Below are 21,038 nucleotides of genomic sequence, written 5' to 3' on the forward strand. Positions count from 1 at the left end.
TGAGATTCACTAATTGACTTGTGGAAATGTCAAAGTATGCAACGTTTTTTGATATATTAACATTTTGCGTTGGAATTATTCTATTTGCCACGCTGGCAACATGGCAAAGAGTATGTAATAAACAGTTTTTCTTAATTATCTCAAAAATGTAATTTTTCCACCAAGCCCCTTTGGCATTTCCGCGCATCAATTATTTGGCACACAACATATTCTATTTTTTAAATATCGCTTAAAGTTCACTTTTGAGTGGTCTCCTAGGCCACGATTCCTTGGACAATAATGTTTGTTTCGCCTTCCAAAGACCTACCACCTAAAAACAATATTATATGAAACAAACCCCAGGTAGTCGCAATCGGGAAATTATAACGTACAGTATTTTATTAAAAAATGGCATTACTGTGTAGTGCCTTATAATTTCCTTAGAAATTCTTGTTAACAAAACACAAGGGAGACCTAGATTTGCATTAACTCTCACTCTTCTCAGTTTTTATCCAACAAGTATTCTGGACGACACTCTTAACATTTAAATAATGGGAAATTAAAGCATTTTTTGACCAAGGTTTCATCAAAAATTTATGGAAAATTTGGGCATTTTGAAGGTTATAATTCACCTGCTTTTGGAATGGATTCAGATATGTTTCCGTCCACTCATCAACTGTATAGTTGTCGTAAACCTCAGAAAGTGAAGAAGTTAAATCGATTTTTACTAAGTCCAGTTCTTCTTTTATCTTTTCAATAGCGACGGATTCTACATACTGAGGATTAGAAAAACCATGCGCCAGATTGTAATCATTCATCCAACCTTTAACCCTCGCATCATCCACTAGGGCTTCATACTCTTGCACCAGCTGCTGTAGCCGGATGACATTTTCCAGGACATCACCTCCTTAAAATTACGACATCCATATTAATTACATGGAAGTAATCAAACCGCAAAATGAAAAATATATGTACCTGGAAATTCACATTTTGGGCTGCCAAATGCCGACCCAATCAGCCCATAAGGTTGATGACATTTTAAAACTTTTGAGACTTCCGTGGGCGGACTTAAGGGGGAGTCTTTAAACCCTTTTAATAACCTTAAACTCATCGCTAATGCCGGTATACCGATTGGCAACAACTCGCACAACACAGCAAAGTGGTCATACCTTTGCCAACCGGCCATTATGATTCCACGAAAATTAACACGTCTTTTGTGCTCTGCAACAACTGAGAGCCAACTTCTGTGATTCTGAAGATAATGATTAACGTCGGACATATACTTGTTACTTCCTGGAAATGTTTACAATGCTAAAATAATCTACAAATTTGCAAATACAAAAGTACCTATGGCGCCTTTATAGGCACTAGCAATCCAAACTTTTCTAAAAATTTTGGAATACATGTCCCATAAACTAGGCCCCAATTCATCATATACCTCTTTAGTGTACCTCCAAATGACAGGTTCCAAGTTTTCATTCAACTTAACTTCTGCAAGATCAGTTTCGGTCATAGAACGGAACTGATCATCCCAGAGTAAAATTCTAATATGGGGATATTTCTTGTTTAAAATTTGCGAAATTGCTTTAACATGCTCCAAGAATAACAAGTTCTTGGAGACATTGTCATTAATCATACGATTTGTGCAACGTTCACAAAACCCTAAATAATACACCTCATCACAACCAATATGCAACATTTCTATGTCCGGGTGTGAAGCGATGATCTGGTCAATCATATCTTCAATTAAAGACATTGTATGAGGATGTGACGGGCAAATTACTTGAGGATAAGCAAATACCTCTCTATAGTCTTTATATTGTTGCAACTTTAATAAAAATTCCAAATGTCCAAATGTCTGTATCAAGGGAATAACTTTTAAATTATTTTCTCGGGCAAGTCTGTTGATAATTGTAATTTCTTTTAAACTGTAAGCATTTAAGGCAGAGACATTCTTCAAAATTGTCCCATTATACGGGAACATATCCTCGTATTCAATTAGTATCCCGGTCCCTCCTAATTCCGCAATTAAAGGAAACAATCTTGAAAAGTAGGAAATTTTAGGAGGAGCCCCCTTCAGGTCTAAATGAATGATTCGTTCATCAAGAGTTACTTGAAGTTCCGGTTCTATATAACCTATGTGATCGAGTTCTTGCATCATATATTTTTTTAAATTTTCCTTTTTCACGTTTGACTTCAAAGGGATGTCCAATCTAACCACAATATGCTCCCGAAAATAATAGTAAAAGCCAATCAAAAGGATGGCTAGAAACAATGCAACATATATTCTAGCGGTCTTCAAGTTGTTTAACTTTTTAATTTTCTTTTTGTACCTTGGAATGATTTGTATGTTCTCATTTGATTTAGAAGAGTAAATCATTGTGCTTACATAAATGATAATTTTGAAATTTTGAACAAAATTGAGCAATATAAATACCCAATAATAAGTAGAAGAATAATGATATAACCGCGGTTTTCACCGAGAAATAGGCCGTACTGCCCCATTAATATTGACCATAGATTGTTAAAAGCATGGTTTAACTGCAAAGCAATGAATAATGGGTAATTCTAGTTTTCACATTTGCTTGCCTGTGCGATAATCATGAATTCCGTGTGGAGCGCAGTGTTTTTGATCAATCAATCAATAAGAGGTAATTCTTAAATAAGTGTTCTATCATAACAACTCACCAATTCATTTATCTATGGTCGTAAATAGCAGCGAACCGCTCAACCTAAAAGCGAAAAATAAAGTACGTTAATTTTAAAAAATGGAAAGTAATCCTGGATTGAGTCTATTTCAGAACGCAGATATCCAGATTAACAACTCTCATAATAACGAAGAAGAGGAAGATTTGCAAGACAAAATTCGGATTCAGGCCGAAGTAATTGGTTGTAACTGTTTTAGAATTATTTTGATTGGTAAATTTCTAGCTGGATTTAAAGTATATTTGGGTTTTAGTTACAAGATCTCCTAACGGAAAATCTAGATGATTTTAAATATGATGATGAAGAAAGTACTGTGAATTCATCTACAAATATTTCCCTGGTTGATGAGGATTCACAGAAATACAAACAGGCTTTAACCCCTAATGATCAGTTGAAGGTTCTCTATGATGTGGAAAAAAGGAAAAACTTTGCTTTGAAGGAAGCATTTGACAAATACAAAGATGAAAAAGAAAAAGAAATCAATTTACTTCGAAATCAGTTGCTTTTGTCTGAACAGGAGAGAAGACAATGTCAAGTATCATCAAAAAATTCTCAAGATCTGTTAGGTAACACTCTATAGTTGATAGTGAATCATTTTATATTTTAAAAAATATTTTACAGTTGAAAAGACTAATACAATAAAAAACCTGGAAAATATGTTGCAAAAGCAAGAAATAGAAATGCAAGGGCTAAAACAAATAATAAAAAATGTAAATTGATTGGTAAATGTCACTTTATTTTTATATTTTAGATTTTTTTTAGCATGAAACTGATATAAATGTGTATAAAGAGCAAATCACAGAACTAGAAATGAAGTTGCAAAGTCAAAATGGTCCATTTAATCTCAATTTTAAGTACAACTCGGAAGAACTACAAAAATCATTGCAAAATAAAATATCACAATTAGAAATTTCATTGGAAAAACAAGATAGAAGCATTCAAATTTTAGAAGCTGAAAAACAACACCTAAAGGAAGAATTGGGTATTATAATTAGGGAAAGGGATCAATTGCAGCATGATAATGCAATTATATTAACAAACTGTGATGAGGCACAACAGCAATGTCAAGATCTTTTGAATGTGATTGAAATGGCGAAGAGAGAACATGATCACTTAAAAGGTATTTACTAATTTTTTTGAACTGAAAAATATATATTGGTGTTTATTATACTGTGCCAAAAATTATTTAGAATGGTGAAAAAAATATCCTGAAAATGTTAACCCTTAATATGAATGGGTACAGGTCTATCATTTGTAATTTAAGTTTTTTAGTCTGGATTTCATTATTGCGTCAAAACAACCAAATGATTGAGTTAAAAATATTTAGCTATATTCAGCTAAAAGAAATTTCAAGATATCAACCCTTAATCATTATTTTTATTTTATTTAACTTTTTTGTTTTGGAAAAAAGAACAGTATTGAGTTTTAAATGAATGATGCTCTACAAAAAGGGTCTCTTAATATTTTTTTGTATAGTTATTTTGTAAAAAGTTATTTAGGACTGAACTTGAAGAAAAAATTAAATTTTTTTTTGGGCTCAGGCTAGTGTATGTACTTTACTTATGATTTAGAATCATTGGAGCACTCGGGACATCACAGCAGGAGTTTTGACTTTAGCAAAATAGAATCACAGGTGAGTATTAGCACTACAGTTTTCAAATAAAAAAACAAACACTATATAGGATCCCACAACCCTTGCAAAACATCTTGAAAAATTGAAGAAAATGTTAGTTGATAAATCATATGAAATTGACAGTTTGAACGCTAAGCAAAAGTAAGTTGTACATCACTGTTTTATAAAGAATGCCCGGAAATGTTACCTATTGTAGACACTATGAAAAAGATCTTCAAGAATTGTTAACTTACCGGCAGTTAAAATGCGATATGTATAAAAAGGAATTTGAGCACTGCAGTAAGCTCTAACACATTCCGTGATAATTATAAAATGTGGTTTCTTTTACAGATAACTCGAGCCATACGAGAGATTTTCTGCTAATGCAAAATGATCTTCAAAATTACCAAAGAACAATTGATGACAGGGATCAGCAAATTTTGAATCTCAATTCGATGAATAAAGATCTGCAGGAGAAAATCAAAAACATGATCCAGCAGACACGCAATGAGATACAAAATTTTTCCCACAAATACAGTATGCCCCAACTAACAAGCATGAGCGAAGAATTAACAAAAGCGACAGAGACAAACAGAGAACTAAATAAAAAACTACTTGAATCTGAAGAAAAACGCCATTCATTATTGCAAGAGCTAACTAGTAAAATCACAAGCAATGAAAATGAATCAAGAGAAATCACTCAATTGCTGGAAAATGAAAAGGAAAAAAATATGAAGCTTTCAGAAGAATTAAAAGAATATAAAGACTGTGTCAGCAAGCTAAGTGGAGAAGTAAGCGAATTAAAAGTACACAATGAAAATCTTAAATCTATAACCCCAAAAAAAACTACCGGAGATTCAAATTTGAAGACGGAATATGATCAGCTCAAAAGTCAGCTCAGTCAAGTGTTGCAATACATACAGAAGAACAAATCTGAGGAAAATTGTTCAGATTTGGCAGAAAGCATAAAATCAGAAATGGATGATTTTTTAAATCAATCAGATGAGCGCATTGAAAAGGGTATTCTGGAAGAAAAAATAATTAGCTGGAAGAAATTGTTAGATAATATTAAGGAAGATAAAGCTTTGAAGCGTCAGCAAAAGGAAGTGGTAACAAATTTGCAGCAGTCTCAAGAAAGAATAAAGGAGCTTGAAGATTTGCTTCAGGACATGAAAAATGCTGCTACTATAGCGGAAGGTGAAAAGTGCAGTATCAAATTTGAGTTGAGAAATTGTGTTAAGCAGCTGCAAGAGAGTCAGAATTTATGCAAAAATTTAGAACTCCAACTTCAGCAGAAAGAAGATAATATAACAGTTTCCCAAGAACTAGAAAATCTAAAAACCAAATTGGAACTTTTACAGAAGGATAATGTGGCCAAAGAAAACTGTCTTAAAGTGAGTGAGCAAGCAAAAAATGAATTGAATAATTTAATTGATAAAATGAGAGGTGAATTGGAGCATGTGACGAAGGAAAAATTAAAATTAGAAAATATGGTTGCCAACAGATCTCTAGATAAGGAATTACAGGGTGTCCATCATGGCCTTGAAGAGAGACCAGGTGAGTGTTACCAAAATGTATAATGCAATATTTGTTTGATACTTAAAGGTTCAGAAAAAAAAATTGAGCTTCAAGCTGAATTAATCAAATGTGAGCTGAAATTAAAGGATGAGCTTCAAATAGAATATCAAAAAAGGATTAGGGATATTGAACGGCAATACCAACAATCCTATCACGAGAAAATGGAATTGTGCAAGCGGCAGGCAGAGCAATTGCATGAGCAGGATCAGAGGTTAAATTTCTAGATTTAAATTAGAGCCAATTTTTTTTTACTTTTGGTTTGCAGATATAGGGAACATCTTAAACTGGTGATGTCGGAATGCTCAAAATGTACTCAAGAATTGGAAAATGAGAAACTCGAAATTGTTGAGAGATTAAATTTACTACAAGATAAGTTTGAAAAGTATAAACAAAGTGTTGTGTCAAATGAAGAGAAATATTACGGTCTGTTGATGAAAATGGAGCAGGACACTGTAGTAAGTTTCTAGTGTCGCTAGTGTTTGTCTCCTCTGAGAATTTTATTTTAGAAAAACGTCAATGCTTGGAAGAAATGGTCCAAGCAAGTCGTAAGCAGCTGTTTGAACATTGATGAACTGAATAAAAAGACTACAGATAAAATACTAACTGATATGAAATCCTATGATGCCGAGGTAGGTTGTAAAATATACCTTTTCTCTTTTAAAGAAAAATTGTCCTTGCAGGTTACCAATATTGAAAAATTATACAACGACAAAATTAAGAAAAAGCAAGCCAAATAAGTTATGTATTTAAGAGCAACCATCTTTATAATGTATTTAATAAAAGTTTTTCAAAAAAAAAAGTTATTATTAAATGGCTTATACTAATAGTTCAACTAATTATCTAGGTGCCTGACTAAAATTTATCGAATAGCTCCCACTGTTTGGATCCTGTGTTAATTGGAAGTTATCTGTAGAAAGCCCAAATGGTCTCAAGATTACATTTCCAAGATCTTTTAATTTCCCTGCAATAACAGATTTATTTTTCTGAGATTTCCATTATTTTTAAAAAACTTACCTAACATCTCGGTTTTCAGTTTTTCATTTCGTTCATTTATCATTGGAGGCAGCCGGACTTGTGCTGCTAATGCCTCCTGACATCCTGAATCTATTTCTAGAATTTTTTTGTAATCCTCTAAACTTTCATCAAATTTTTCAGTTTCTTCATACAATTTTGCTCTCCTTAAATAAGCTTTGACATAATTGCCATTTAACTCTATCGCTTTAGAACAATCTTCAATGGCTGATAATTTTCTGTTTAATTTTGCTTTACTTGCTGCCCTATTTGCATAGAGCATTGATCGATCTATTTGAAATTTCAATGGACATATCCTTAATCCATCTGTATAGAATTGTATTGAATCCGCATAACTTTCTTCCTTAAATTTTTGATTCCCAATGCTTTTAAGATCAATAGCTCTATTCCGTCGATCCTCCTTTTCACTATCAGATAGCTTTATCTCTAGATCTTTTAAAGTTTCTTCATCTATATTGTCATCTAATAAATTGCTACTATCATCTTCAAAAGAATCTACAGTTGTGCTGACCTGTTCATCAGGACTGGTGAGGAAAGCGCTGGATTCAACAGACCCATTTGGTTGCCTGGTGTCATTGATAACAACTTGTTCGTTTATATCTTTCACGATTTCTTCAATAAGAGTTTCATCGTTTTTAAAATTTTCAATTTTCGATGGTGATGACATTTTGCTTTACATTTAAATTGATTATATTACTAACACTGAAATAAAAACCAAAATGACAATATAAATATTAAGGTTATGTTACAGATTACAGTCATAGCCAAAAAAAATTGAGAATGGTCTCTTCACTACTTCTGTTAGAAATATATGTTAAAACCATTCAGTCATTTTTCAGATGTCGGTAATGAGAGAGTGCCTTTAGCAAATCCGCATATCATTGAAGAAAATCGAGGAAGTAAAAATCATGTATCACATTACTAAGTGATTGAATTCAGTGGTGCTGTGGTGGAGCATTGCACCCGGCGGTTTAACCTCCGTTCGCTCCCGACAGAATCCCTTGTATTCATCCCCAAAAGTTTAATATCGGTTTCCACTGTGTGGATTTAATGTTTTGAGTGTTCAGTGTATGTATCGTCGTCGGCCCCGTCGTTTTTCCCTGTTCACGCCGGTGTGGAGGCCGGATGGGCCCGGATGGTCCGCGGTGGAAGCGGGGGAAAGCCGATTTTTTTTTGGTATCGGTCTAAATCGTTTTTTGCTAGCCGAGCAAATTTTGGGTATATTTCTTCTTCGTACGTCTTGGTACCAAAAGCGAAAATCCTCGACGGAAGTCGGTAATGGGCGAATGGCCATAGTATACTTGCCCAACTGTGTGTAAAAAGCAAAGGAGAGAGAGATTTGACCACCGCAAATGATCCTAGCAGTCGAGCCCAACAGTTATTGTAAAAAACATTATTGTACTTGTACTAAGTAATTCTCAGTAAGCTATGCTTCTAAACAAATCGAGGTGACAGAAAAAATTACATAGAAATTAATTTCCTCATCCCAAAGTTTTACGATTGCTTCTTGAACACTTTTTCAACTTAGATTTTTCATGTTCGGTCCGATAGTTACTACCTCATAACTTGGAAAAAGTGGAATTAAATGATTTTCTTTGAGAAATTGCAATTGATTTGATTTCGCTCTAAGTATCAGCTATAATGTCTCAATAATTCTAGTATTTGAATGAGGCAGAGACTGAAGAAAAATTTCTGATATTTCCTTTGACCGAATAATCATTGCAAACTTGGCCGTGTGAAGTACAGCAAGAAGATATTGTGGAATTCGTAAATATTTATGCGCATTTTGATAATTGAAAGTAAAAGTTTCTTTTGAATTTAATTGCAAAAATGGAAAAACAATCCAAAGTAAAACATCGTAGAAAATTAATAAGTCCAGTTTTTCACTTGCAGTCGAAAGAAGACGATGATAAATACTTAACAAAGGATATGATCAAAAGTGTCAGGCGGACAGGGCAACTGAATTTATCCGGGAAACATTTATCCTCCGGTAAATCGTTTTTGGGTAGAATTAATTTTCTCACATATTTTTGTTAATACCTATGTTATAGTGCCTGCCAAAATATTCACAATGTATGATTTAACAGATGAGAATGCAGTAAATGTAGATTTTAATCGTGTCGCAAAAGAGGATGAGTTGTGGTGGAATCTTAAACCTTTAATGAACCTAGATTTAAGTTCTAACGTTTTAACTGAGGTACCTGGGCAAATTAGCATATTTCAGGATCTAACTATATTTAATGTAAGAATAATTGGTGTATAAAAGAATCATAGGGGGATGTGTTGTAATAAATTTTGCCCCTTTCTAGAGACATTAAGAAGCTTAGAATGGGGTAACATTGCTGAAATAAATTTTTTGTTATATCTTGGGGTAGTGTGTTTGATAGCCACTTAACTCTCTGGGATATAGTTTTGTTTATAATTATTTCATTATGTTTGTATAATTTTGATTCAATGTTGTGCATTTTCCAGTTGCAAGATAACAGTTTAACAACTTTACCTAAGGAAATTACTAACTTGACAAAATTAACAAGGCTAATTTTGAATCGTAATAAACTTAACATTTTACCAGAAGAAATCAGTAACATAATTGATCTTAGAATCCTTTTACTAAATTATAACTGCCTGGAATTTTTACCCGATGGTGTTGTGGATTTGGTTATGCTGGAAAAATTGGTAAGATATAAATAATTTTAATAAATATGTATATATTTTTGTTATAATACATAGTTATAATTTGCCTGAATAATAATTATTCAAATAAAGAATCAGTTATAGTAAATATTATCTCTCTTTTTTTATAGGAGTTATCAAATAACTGTTTAAAAACCTTGCCCACTGGAATCGGATTTTTAGTAAGGCTAATGGAGTTGAATGTGTCTTACAACAAATTATCAGAATTACCACCAGATATTGTAAACCTAAGAAGTAAGTCTTGTTTAGATTTGGTTAAGAAACAAGAATATTTATTTTGTTGCTCCATTATGTAGGTCTGCAGAGGCTAGACATAAGTCATAATAATATTCAACATCTACCAGAATCATTTTGTGAGTTAAGAAAATTGCAAATACTGCATGCACAGCACAACAACATTGAAGAGATACCTGATTTAACCGGCTGTGAGTGCATCCAAGAAATTTATTTCGGTAATAACTACATTAAGGTATGATAAGCTAAAGGCTAATTCCAAATTTCATGTATGTTTCCCATCAGGAAATCCCATTGGAATTGTGTGAAAATCTAATTCATTTAAAGATACTTGAATTAAGAGATAACCAAATTAAAACCCTTCCTAGAGAAATCGCCAAGTTGATGCATATTGCAAAAATAGATTTGGTGAATAATGAACTGGCCGAGTATGTGTTACAAAAATTTAATGCTTAACAATTGAAAGAAATTTTGAAGATTGCCACCTTCATTGGCCTTGTTGCCTCATCTGCAAACCTTAAAAGTGGAGGGAAATAAATTGAAACAAATCAGAGTAGATGTTATCAACGCTGGAACCACCAGGATATTGCAACATTTGAGGGAAAAACTGACAGAAGATGAGATTGAATCCCTAAGTGGAAGTTTTGTTAAGGTTCCTAGTAATGCTTGTGTATTTCCTGACAGGTACTGAAGACGTCTTAATAATTTCGAAGTTTGGTGCCTATTTTTTAGATATAAAATGAAAAATGGAAATATTTTGAATTTAACAATGAAAAATCTATCTGATGTACCTGACGAAGTATTTCTTGAAGCTAAAGAGGCAAGAGTTACAATTGTAGATTTATGCAAAAACAAATTTAACAAAATCCCTTGCGGGTAAGTTGTCCAATTTAACAGTTATATCTTATTAAAAAAAAAAAAACAGTTTGCAGAAAATTACGCCCTATTTATCAGAATTAAACTTGTCCAACAACCAGATCAAAGAGGTTCCGGAATATTTCTCTTCACTAACAACACTAAAGTTTCTAGATTTGAGCAACAACCAGCTCAGTTCCCTCCCAAGTAATTTGTCAGAGTTGGTTTCTTTAAGAGAACTGGTGTTATTCAACAACAGGTTTGTACTTCAGAAAACAATTCCAGAAAAAACTTTTTTAAATATTTCAGATTTACCAAAATACCTGAATGTGTATATCCAATGGCAGGTTTGGAGATATTAATGTTCAACGATAACAGTCTGGATGAAATAAACATAGATGGGCTCACCAAACTTACCAGACTGGCTGTCTTAAATTTGTCCAATAATAACATAAATTATGTACCGCCTCAGCTGGGAAATATGAAGCAGATAAAGTAAATTAACATGTGTTGAACATTATACTGATAATTTTATACTATGTGTGTGTAGGTCACTAGAGTTGAAGGGTAACCCGTTCAGGCAACCGAGATATGCAATTCTAGAACAGGGAACTGAAGCAATATTATCTTACTTAAGGGATAAGATTCCCACACCTTAGTGGTAAAAATAGTAAAAATATCTGTAGTATAAGGGAAAAATAAAATTGTGCCATGAGTAACCCCCACCCACAATCACAAAAAAAAAGAATTTTATCCAAAAAATTTTAACGTACAAAAAACTAATAAACCGGACAGTATTATTGTATAAATCAAATTCGACTTTTATTTTTTTCACTATGGCTGATCTACCATTAGCCCATAAGAAAAAAGTTTTTGCTGCAGTCTGTAGCAATAATTAAAGTTTTGCTTCTTTTGTTCTTATATAAGATTGTCTATGATACAAGGCAATTTATCAGTATCTCTGGGAACTTGCTACTTTTTGTAAAGTAGTTGAATTGGAAGGTTATTTTTCTTCTTTGGATGTCCGTGTTAGAGGGCACTTTGCTACCAATACTTTTAAGGACTAGTTAAGTCCCAGTCCATGTAACTATTATTACCTAAGTGGTTTAAAACAATTTTTTTAATTGTATTCTGATTCTCTCTAGAGATTTTTTTAGCTAAAATAGAATTTACCAAAGAAGCTTCATCAATAGATGATTTCTCTTTCGATCCATAGCTCTGATTCAAGGCACTTCATTTGATTGAGAATAGTCATTTATTCATTCCAATCCAATCATTTTTTCTGGTCTTGCGTTTGGAAAATATAATTCTTTGTTGTGTTCTACTTTGTCATAAGATTTTTGTATTATTCTCTTCTTATTTGGATCGATTGTTGTTATGATCTTTTGTTCCTACCTGTATTAAAATCAGTCATCCTTCTCTGGTAAGGGATGACCATCTCCTGCTTGTTTTTCCAAAGATTCGTGATTCTCTGGTACCTAATTCAATTGAATTATGCGTATCACAAAAAAATGTTGGGCTAGACTGCTAGGATCATTCGCCCATTGCCGACTTCCGTCGAGGATTTTCGTTTCTGGTCAATGACCACCACGTACAAAGAAGAAGAATAACCAGTAATTTGCTCAGCTAGCAAAAAACGATTCTGACCGATACCAAAAAAATCGGCTTCCACCGCGGACCATCCAGGCCCATCCGGCCTCCATACCGGCGTGAAAAGGGAAAAACGACGGGGCCGACGACGATTATCACTTTAAAACGTACACTAAACACTCAAAACACTAAATCCACACCCTGGAAACCGATATCAAACTTTTTGGGACGAATACAAGGGATTCTGTCGGGAGCGAACGGAGGTTAAACCGCTGCGTGCAATGCTCCACCACAGAATCTTACCTGTGTGCATGAAATTACTATTACATTTCTTCTTTATGTAAATTGGCCGTGTCCAATTGAACAATTTTATAATAGTATATTTATAACTTTGAACTAAGAAGAAAAAGGCACAACCACTCTTCACCCAAAGAAAGAACGTGTACCAAAAATTAGAATTAACTAAACAGAGATGTATTTTATGGCTAAACAGGTGCCGCTAATAAGCGAATGATTATTGCAAACCTCACCATCGTTTCATAATTCGAAAAAGAAAAAAGAAGAAGTATTCTATGATTGTGCTGTGTATTTATGATCCGTTTATGCAATTCAAATTTTTAAAAAAGTTTAAGTTAAAAATTTTTTAAGAGTTTTTCAAGTTTTGCTCTAGCTGAATTGAGTTCATAATTTAGGTATGCAAGATTGTGAATCCAGTTTAATTTTCAAGTGGTTTAGACTGCAGGCGTTTTTCAACAATTTTTTTTTGTATGCAGTTCACAAAAAAATAGTCCACAATTGTCGGCTTTTTATATATCATCTTTTTAAAGGAATTAAATTTGTGTGTCTTGATTTAATTCAATATGGAAGAGCAAGTGAAAAGTACGAAATCATCCTGTCCACAACTAATAGTTTTAAATTCTTCAAACGAAAATTATAACGTTAGCCCAAAAGAAACATTTTTGAAAAATGAACCTCATAAAAATAGGACAGCATTTAAAGAAAACAGTGCTTCTCCGTTCAAATTGCCATTGTCTCCTTTGAAAGCTTTGAAGTCACCATTTAAGGGTAAGTGTTTAATTGTATAACTTGGAGCTGTTTTCCAGAAAATTATTTAGGTAGAACATCGTTAACGCCATTGGATCTGAACACAAGTGTCTTAATGCCGCGAGAATCTCTAGGTATTTTACCAAGTGATATACTCTCCAGGGATTCCTTAGAAGGGGGATTTCATATCAGTGTAAGGGATGCTTTTGAAGCTGCAAATGTCAGTGCAAGAGACTCTCTTGGGATTCTGAATATTAGCGAAATTGATTTGGGTCCAGTCAATATCTTTGACATAAAAAATACTTTAGAAGAATCAAAAGGGAACATAGAGGAAACTACCAAAGGTAATATATAATTTCTAGTTACCTAATAATGAATGAAACACTCTTATGTATCAAAAATTATAAAGAGTTTAGTATTTTACTCCCTTGCCCAAGGTGCCTCGGTGCACTGAGACCAATAAGCATTCTTTCTGATGCCTCAAAAATACTTGATAATATAATACCGATATTCCAGCTATGGTTCAGATCCGATTATAGCTGTCCTACAGTTCTGCGCAGTGATATTGCCTCTGCTTTCAATCATTCTTAAGCCTTTGATAGTTTAAATTGGCCAAATTAAGGTGCTATAGGATTGAGAATGGTTTGAGAATTATCTATGTAAGAGGTAGCAGACGGTCAAATGGGCTGAAGTTGAGGGAGCTGCTGTGATGTTTTTGACGAGGGCCATTCTATAGGGTTCTCTCCTTGCCATTCCTTTTTTTGGTTTTTACACTAAATGTAACTACCATACACATGCAGTTGACCTGCATATTTATCTCCCAGCATCCACCGCAGAACGCTCAGACAGCATTAAATTTCTCTTGTAATAAATCCCTCCAAACGGCAGGCTCTTTGGTTTTCAAAAATTGAAATTGACATGTCATCGGTTAATATTGTGCTAAATAACATTAATCTTGTATGATATCATGAAGTCAAAAATTGAAATTGACCTGTCAGCAGTTAATATTGTGCTAAATAACACTAATCTTGTATGATATCATGAAGTTAAAGATCTGGGGTTGTATATAGACAGAAGCCTTTTTTTTTCATTCACATGTGTTTGATATGTATAGAATCTAGCAAGGAAAGAGTATGTAAGTCATTTTGTTATAGATATTTTTTGGCTCAGAGAAGACAGGGTGCCAGATGCATAAAGTCTTTTAATCAAAAGAATCCAGTTACTTAGCAGAACACAATTTTCAAGGAGTTTTTTAAATAGTATACATATAAGCTATTATCTTGATTCGGGTTTAAAGGCCGTCGTCGATTGGAATTAGACTGTAGACGTAGAGTCTACGTCCAACATCGGAGATGGAAGGACCTCTGAAGAAGCTCGCCACTCGTGCTAGCGAAACGTTAGGCAGTAATTCCAATCGACGACGGCCTTTAAACCCGAATCAAGATAATAGCTTATCAACGGGCCGCGAAAGCCTTAACCAATTTATCAGTATACATATATTTCAAAATCGCCTGAAGAATTTTGTATTTGGTATATTATTTATATTATTGACTCACTAGTGATCTGTGGAATTTATGAGCCTTTTTTACTTGTTTAGGTGATATTTTATTTTGTGGTTGTGATTAATGTTCATTCAATAAGGATTACTTTATTTATTTTATTTTAGTTTTAAAGATTCCAAATTTAATTTTTGATCTGGACCAATCGTTAAAACACAATGAACAATTTGCATTTGGTTTGGAAACAGGTAATTCAAGCCCCTATAATTTGAGTTGTTTCAATACCGGCTTCTTATATCCAAATTCAATAAAGCAGCCACTGCTAAGTGCTTCTTCCGGAAGGTCTACAGTTCCATCATGTAATTCATATACATCGGAGGAGATTTCAATTATCCCTCCATCGGCAAATTCTTTACAGCAGGTAATAAATTAGAATACGTGCAACAACATCCGGATGACATTTTAAATTGTAGGATCCTAGTTTAATATTCGAAATGTTCAAAACTGATATCTTCAATCAAGGTTTTGAAGGTTCAGAAGTCATGACAAATCTGGCCTCTACAACTTTTACATGGCAGACTAACAAAGAAAAGTTTAGTACTAGCTTAGAAAATGTCAGAAATAGAATCCAATCTCTTCCAGTAACATTTGAGGAGAAGGTGCTAGCGGAGTTAGGGAAGGAAGGTGGAAACCAAGTAAGCATTGAAATCATTTTAAATTTCGTAATAATAAATTAAAAAAAATTGTGTTATATGGTTATGATAGGAGGACTCTGTGTTTTTGGATCCTAACGAGCCTGGCGATGATGCAGTTTTTGAAGGTAAATGCTATATGCTATTGCGGGAAACATCAATCTTAGCAGTGCCGTTTGTATCTTTAGACCATTCAGGTCGACACTTATTGGATTCTATATCTCAACCGGATTGGCCAGATAGTTCAGGAGACTCGAGTAATAAAGGCAAGGAAAAATGCAATGAGGAAACAGTTTCTAAAACCGTCGATAACAAGCTGGAGGCGCACCTCCTACAAGTGGAAGATGAACCAAAGATCAACAGTAACAAGAACGATGGAAACTTGCCTTTAGAAACAAGGTATTTGTTTATGGACTTTTATTCAAACAATTATGCATTATAAAACTTTCTTTCTCATCATTTTTGAACAAGGTATATATTTTCAATGTCCTTGCAGCGCCAGTATAAGTCAAATTTCGAAAAATAGTTGCGATGATAATTCGCTAACGCACGGCGTTTCCAACGACAACGACCCTCAAAATCGAGCTACTCAAACGAGCGCCGAAAGTGCGATGAAAATTCTTATGGATTTATCAAATATAATTCAGGAGGACGCAAACTTGTCCACATCTCAGAAACAAGAGGGACAGCATGTGATCGATAAGTTATCGGATATTTTGTGCCGTTCTCAGAATAAGGTAAAAATGAATTTGTTGGTGAACAGTGGCATGCCTAATATATGTATGGGGATAGACTTGCAGTTTAGAAGATTCTGGGCGGTCTTCTGGGGATGATCACTCCAATGTTGAAAATGGACAGGAGCAGCGCTCTCTCCATGCAAACAATGATGAGTCGGTCCAGTCGCGCTCAGTGAAATCAGTTGGATCTGACCCAAAAGTAGGTATATATGCTAATGGGTGGTACATTTGACAAGAAAGGAGTATCTTTAATAATTATTAAATAGACCCACTGCTACAAACCAAAAATTCGCGGTTAAATCCACACCCTAAGTCTCAAGCTAAGTTGAGATAAAAAATAAATTAGTTTGATAGAAAAGTCTCTGTTTTCCTCCAGGACGATAGTTAAAATTAAGTGAATTTTTCAGCATTTTTGTAATGACTTGAACATTGACATTTAAACTACTATATTTCGTGATTTTTATAAGGTAATGAAATTTGAAAATCTTCAATCTTTTTTTGTCGATTATAACATACAGGGAAGCCTTTTTTTACTTTAACATATGTAAAAATATTTCAAAGGAAGCTAACACGAGATTTTGAAAACTAATGTCAAATTTCACTGTTCGCCCTGTAAGGTAGGAACATATTTGTAAAAATAAAAAACAAAGAATTAACATTTTAAGTATATATAGGCTGTTCCCTTGATCCTGATCGTTTAAAAGTTCCCATGTGCGGCAATTTTTGACCAACGAATTATATTTTCGAAATAAAAATTTAACTTTGCCTTATTGATAACTAAATTGTAGTCAATATTTTACCTTTTAAAGTTTTTCATAAATCATTGCAAATAAATAGTTATTTAGGAAAAAATTACTTGTATCACCGTTGTACTGTTAAACATAAATAGTCAATTTACGCGGATGTTTCTTTTAACACTTAAATTCACATTTTTTCCAGATAATCTAGTAAACATTTTTTTTTTAATTTTCAACAAAAACGTAACCAGCAACCAACAGTGTTAACAACTAACTTATGAACAATAAAAATAGGTATTTTAATTAGCCTAGTGTCCTATTCATTCCGAATCTTTTGAATTAGCTGTCCTAGGTTCTTCATTTAATGTCATGAAAAATTGAGGTCGTCTTTTTGCTGTGGAATTGTGATTACATAAGATAATTAGCTCATTTTTGGTATTTGGTATATTGTATGCTGTATAAGTTTAAAACATTCCTTTGTCTTGTAAAATATTTTGTATTTTATTTGCTTTACCATTTTTATGTTATAATTTATAGATATTGGCATGTCACTTTCTCACCTTCATTTTTATTAAAGTTACTGACTGAGCTTATTTTCTTCCTTTCTTCTTTTATGCATACCAAAATTAAGTGAAATACTGTGATATGTGGTTTAGTCCAATGTGCCATCAAATATCCCTAGTGTTACAGTGGGATATGACTTTTATCTTTGTGTTGCATTAAATATTACTATAATATATTACTTTTGGAATTTGCAACAGTGAAATTTTTCACTTGGCCCCACTCTGGCCCTAAGGCGACAACATGTAATTATACGAATGTTTTTTTTATGCAAGGTAAGCTTGTTAAACAAGAAAGACTCCTCGACCAGGAATGGTTACGAGACAAAAATGCCCGTTACCGGTTTGAAAAGGACCAAGACATCCGTTAGCGGATCTGTTAGAAACGGTCCGCTCAGGGCGATAATACCTGTAGAAGACATGGCTAAGATTAACACCGGCAATTTAACTCGTTCAACGACCCCTAAAAAAGAAAACGTTCCAAGGTCTAAGAGAACGAGTACTCCGATACAAGTAGGGGATTAATCATCGGTCTATTAAAAATAACAAATTTACTTAAATTCGATTTTCAAGGAGCCGAAAATGAAACCGGTGGCCTCCTCCACCCCCACCGCCGACGGTCCGTTTAAGTTCCCAAAGGATGGCACCGTTTCTCCCACCATCTCGAGATCGAAGCCTGCAAAGTATGCGCCTGCGTCGATCTGAAAGGCCATCGTCGTAGCTCAAACGTATTCCTTGTGTTTCCAGGTCCAATTTGAAGGACAGTCCTTCAGTAGTTGGGAGGCCCAAGACTAGCTCTGTGGGGTTACCAAGGTTAGTTGCCAATCGATCTACTGCCAAATCCGAGTCAAAACTCTTCAGAAGAAACTCGACATCTGATTTGCCCAAAGAAGGTGACCCATTTTTTTTCACCCTAGGTTTAGTTAAAAAAATAATTTTATTTTTTTTCCTTGGACTGTAATCACTCGTTCGTTAAACACTACCGCGAGTTATTTGCGCTTTTTCCGTATAGTTTGTCTCAAAGTATATTGTGTGTGGGCAAATCTGTTGTGCGTCTAACTTCTCACCTTTTCAAATATTACAAATGAATGTACGGTTTTCAAGAATATGCAAAACGGATTCCTCACATGTATATGAAAGTTCCATTTCGTATGTAACTGGAAAGTCTTTTAGACGAAAGAGTAAGACCAGAGGATCAGCGATTTTTGAAATAAAATCTGCCCTACTTTAATGGAACTGAATATATGGAGGAATCAATAAATTCTCTCTTTTAGAGTCTGCTGGTCTGCTATTGGTAGGTATTAAAGGACAGATCATTAGGGACTGTTTTTAAAGGTTTTTGAATAATATAAAAATTAGGTAGTTTCCTATTTACTGAGGTATGTATAGTCGTAAAACTAAAATAGTGAATTATTCAAAAATATGAAATTTAAAATATCTTCCCAATTTTTTATTATCAGGACAGGTAGATTAATCAAATCATATTAACCATTCAGCCAAACAGCTACTACAGAGAATGCTCAGTCCTCTCTATTCCACCCATTAACTCGTTTTGGTTAGTTGAACACTTCCACTAACTTACGATACTTTGAGATACAGTCAGTCGTTTAGTCAGTCAGTTCATTTGATGTCAGGGAAAAACAACCTTTATATGCACGAAACAGACGTAGATTGAAGGGGTTAAAAATATTTTGTCAGGTGCTACTTTGAAACGCAGCCATTCGCTGGGAAAAGAGTCGAAAATCCAATTGGCCCTGGGCAAAGTGAGACAAAATATTTTGAACTCGCCGTATTATGCGCCCAGACAGTCGGCAGTGGCGGCGCAAGCGGCAGGGAATCAAAACCGAAAACTTGTGGACGTTAAAAGCGTAGCATCCGGAAGGAAAGTCCCAGCAATGGTAAGGTCTTAGACGCACGAACTTCACTTAAATCGATTGTATTTATACCGGGCGTGCCGAAAGTATCTTATTTACGGATCCAGCGTTAAACGTTCGTTGTATATACTCGATGGATTCACTTTGAAAACAAAATTTGTGTATCCTGTTCTCGCGGATAACAAGTCGAGAAGTAAAATTTGGAATAGTTGCGTTGTTTTGTGTTCGCATTGTATTTTTTATGTTAATGTTACTTAAACAATAGTTCGTTTGGTATCGTGCACGATTTTATTCTTCTACGTACCAAGCACACTTTTGGGAGAATTGCAACAATATGCTTGCAGCTTCCCAACAAAGTTCAAATGGGGTGCTTTTAATTTTGCTACTTTGAAGGCACAACACAAAAATGTGCATTGATTTATCAGTCTCTGCAGTGAACCCAATTAAATCACATTTCTTTAATTTAATAATTCTTCGTCTTCTGTAATTTACAATTAAAAATGCCAAAGGTTCAAAGGTAACACATCTAATACTTCCTTTCACATTTGTTTATTGTCAGCATCGCCACCATGAGAAAAACAATCTAACCAAAGCAGCAATTATTGGTTAGAAACTACACGTTTAATTGTTATAGGTACCGGTTCGTAGGAATAGCAACAAAGAAAACGGCGAAGCTCTGTAGATAACGTGCAATTTCAGAACTGAAAGTAAAAGGTATTTATTTAATCTAAAATGGCAATGAATTTTGCGTGATATGCGGTTTATGGTCTGAGCCAATTAGCATTAAACACGGCTTGTGTATGTGTTCGTGTGTATTGTGTTGCGAATTTTCATTTTTTGACTTAAATAGTTTTTTCTTGTCATTGTCTATATTGTATGGCAAGACCAAGCAGAGTATTTTATAGAAATCCATTCGTATTGTAGATCATGTACTTAGGTGCGAATATTGAAATGTGATATAAGCTACAAGCGTTTTAGGATTGTTATAAGGAGATTAAAAAATATTTTCATAATAAATTTTCTAGAAAAAAGGTGTGAATTTTCTGCGGTTCGCTGGTAACAAAATCTACGTCTGCATTTTAGCGGTGTTCATTTCGTTCGATCTGAAACAAAAATACTTTGAGTTAAAAACATAATCGTTTTTATGATTTTTTTAACTCGGTTTTCAGGGACTCCTCCCGTTCCCAAGCTAAAATCTTGTTCATGTTCGAGATGTTTTTTGTGTTCCACGGTTCGAGGGGGTCTGGCGAGCTTGGTATTTCATCCGCTTGGTCCTCTATCGCCGAGCCACAAGACCGGTTCTGATGACTCGGGGCAACTCTGTAAACAGCGGAAAGTGGAAATTATATTCGCCGCTCAATTTTGCGAAATATTCTCGACGGGAGTCGGCAATGGGCAAATGATCCAACAGTTATTGTGAAACGCATTATTGTACTTGTAATTGTACTAAGTAAAAAGTATGGGCGAATGATCCTGGTAGTCGTGCCCAACAGTTATCTGTGAAACGCATCATTGAATTGAATTGAAGTAAAAAGTATGGGAGTAGATATTAGGATGGGCTGGATACCGGGGCGCTCGGGTATTGAAGGTAATGAAAAAGTGGATACTCTGGCTA

The 21,038-nt window shown here is 34.2% G+C and overlaps 5 protein-coding genes across 6 annotated transcripts; 3 read left to right on the forward strand and 2 right to left on the reverse strand.

Annotated features, from left to right (window-relative positions):
• Positions 1 to 746: 746 nt before the first annotated feature.
• LOC132703100 (hexosaminidase D-like) lies at positions 747 to 2,547 on the reverse strand. Its single transcript, XM_060672166.1, has 2 exons — positions 1,327 to 2,547; positions 747 to 1,272 (listed from the first exon to the last, which is right to left on the reverse strand). Exons 1-2 carry the CDS (start codon positions 2,357 to 2,359, stop codon positions 926 to 928), a joined length of 1,380 nt encoding a protein of 459 aa, XP_060528149.1. The 5' UTR covers positions 2,360 to 2,547; the 3' UTR covers positions 747 to 925.
• On the forward strand, positions 2,547 to 6,664 carry LOC132703099 (early endosome antigen 1-like). Its single transcript, XM_060672164.1, has 14 exons — positions 2,547 to 2,630; positions 2,696 to 2,729; positions 2,781 to 2,861; positions 2,939 to 3,251; positions 3,307 to 3,395; positions 3,448 to 3,805; positions 4,257 to 4,318; positions 4,368 to 4,459; positions 4,515 to 4,597; positions 4,649 to 5,854; positions 5,903 to 6,086; positions 6,141 to 6,330; positions 6,382 to 6,504; positions 6,556 to 6,664. The coding sequence occupies exons 5-14, from the start codon at positions 3,342 to 3,344 to the stop codon at positions 6,610 to 6,612; spliced, it is 2,409 nt and encodes an 802-aa protein (XP_060528147.1). The 5' UTR covers positions 2,547 to 2,630; positions 2,696 to 2,729; positions 2,781 to 2,861; positions 2,939 to 3,251; positions 3,307 to 3,341; the 3' UTR covers positions 6,613 to 6,664.
• Positions 6,590 to 7,657, reverse strand: LOC132703101 (tetratricopeptide repeat protein 1). The gene is made up of 2 exons (XM_060672167.1): positions 6,890 to 7,657; positions 6,590 to 6,836 (listed from the first exon to the last, which is right to left on the reverse strand). The coding sequence occupies exons 1-2, from the start codon at positions 7,572 to 7,574 to the stop codon at positions 6,712 to 6,714; spliced, it is 810 nt and encodes a 269-aa protein (XP_060528150.1). The 5' UTR covers positions 7,575 to 7,657; the 3' UTR covers positions 6,590 to 6,711.
• An 879-nt stretch (positions 7,658 to 8,536) lies between these two features.
• On the forward strand, positions 8,537 to 11,495 carry LOC132703409 (leucine-rich repeat-containing protein 40-like). The gene is made up of 11 exons (XM_060672654.1): positions 8,537 to 8,897; positions 8,959 to 9,149; positions 9,380 to 9,583; positions 9,712 to 9,835; positions 9,898 to 10,070; positions 10,121 to 10,263; positions 10,313 to 10,519; positions 10,568 to 10,711; positions 10,761 to 10,949; positions 11,000 to 11,185; positions 11,241 to 11,495. Exons 1-11 carry the CDS (start codon positions 8,738 to 8,740, stop codon positions 11,347 to 11,349), a joined length of 1,830 nt encoding a protein of 609 aa, XP_060528637.1. The 5' UTR covers positions 8,537 to 8,737; the 3' UTR covers positions 11,350 to 11,495.
• A 137-nt stretch (positions 11,496 to 11,632) lies between these two features.
• Positions 11,633 to 20,425, forward strand: LOC132703408 (uncharacterized). Of its 2 annotated transcripts, none has more exons than XM_060672652.1 (13): positions 11,633 to 13,345; positions 13,396 to 13,668; positions 14,991 to 15,244; positions 15,297 to 15,518; positions 15,589 to 15,643; positions 15,713 to 15,914; positions 16,012 to 16,252; positions 16,308 to 16,451; positions 17,826 to 18,062; positions 18,123 to 18,232; positions 18,297 to 18,442; positions 19,248 to 19,447; positions 20,058 to 20,425. In XM_060672652.1, the coding sequence occupies exons 1-13, from the start codon at positions 13,141 to 13,143 to the stop codon at positions 20,103 to 20,105; spliced, it is 2,337 nt and encodes a 778-aa protein (XP_060528635.1). In that variant the 5' UTR covers positions 11,633 to 13,140; the 3' UTR covers positions 20,106 to 20,425. The 2 variants fall into 2 exon arrangements, with proteins under 2 accessions (XP_060528635.1, XP_060528634.1); XM_060672651.1 differs by having other exon boundaries at positions 15,704 to 15,914; positions 20,058 to 20,424.
• The last annotated feature ends 613 nt before the right edge of the window (positions 20,426 to 21,038 follow it).

Source organism: Cylas formicarius, unplaced genomic scaffold (genome assembly GCF_029955315.1).
Source record: "Cylas formicarius isolate icCylForm1 unplaced genomic scaffold, icCylForm1.1 PGA_scaffold_6__28_contigs__length_40554024, whole genome shotgun sequence".
Classification (NCBI taxonomy): domain Eukaryota; kingdom Metazoa; phylum Arthropoda; class Insecta; order Coleoptera; family Brentidae; genus Cylas; species Cylas formicarius.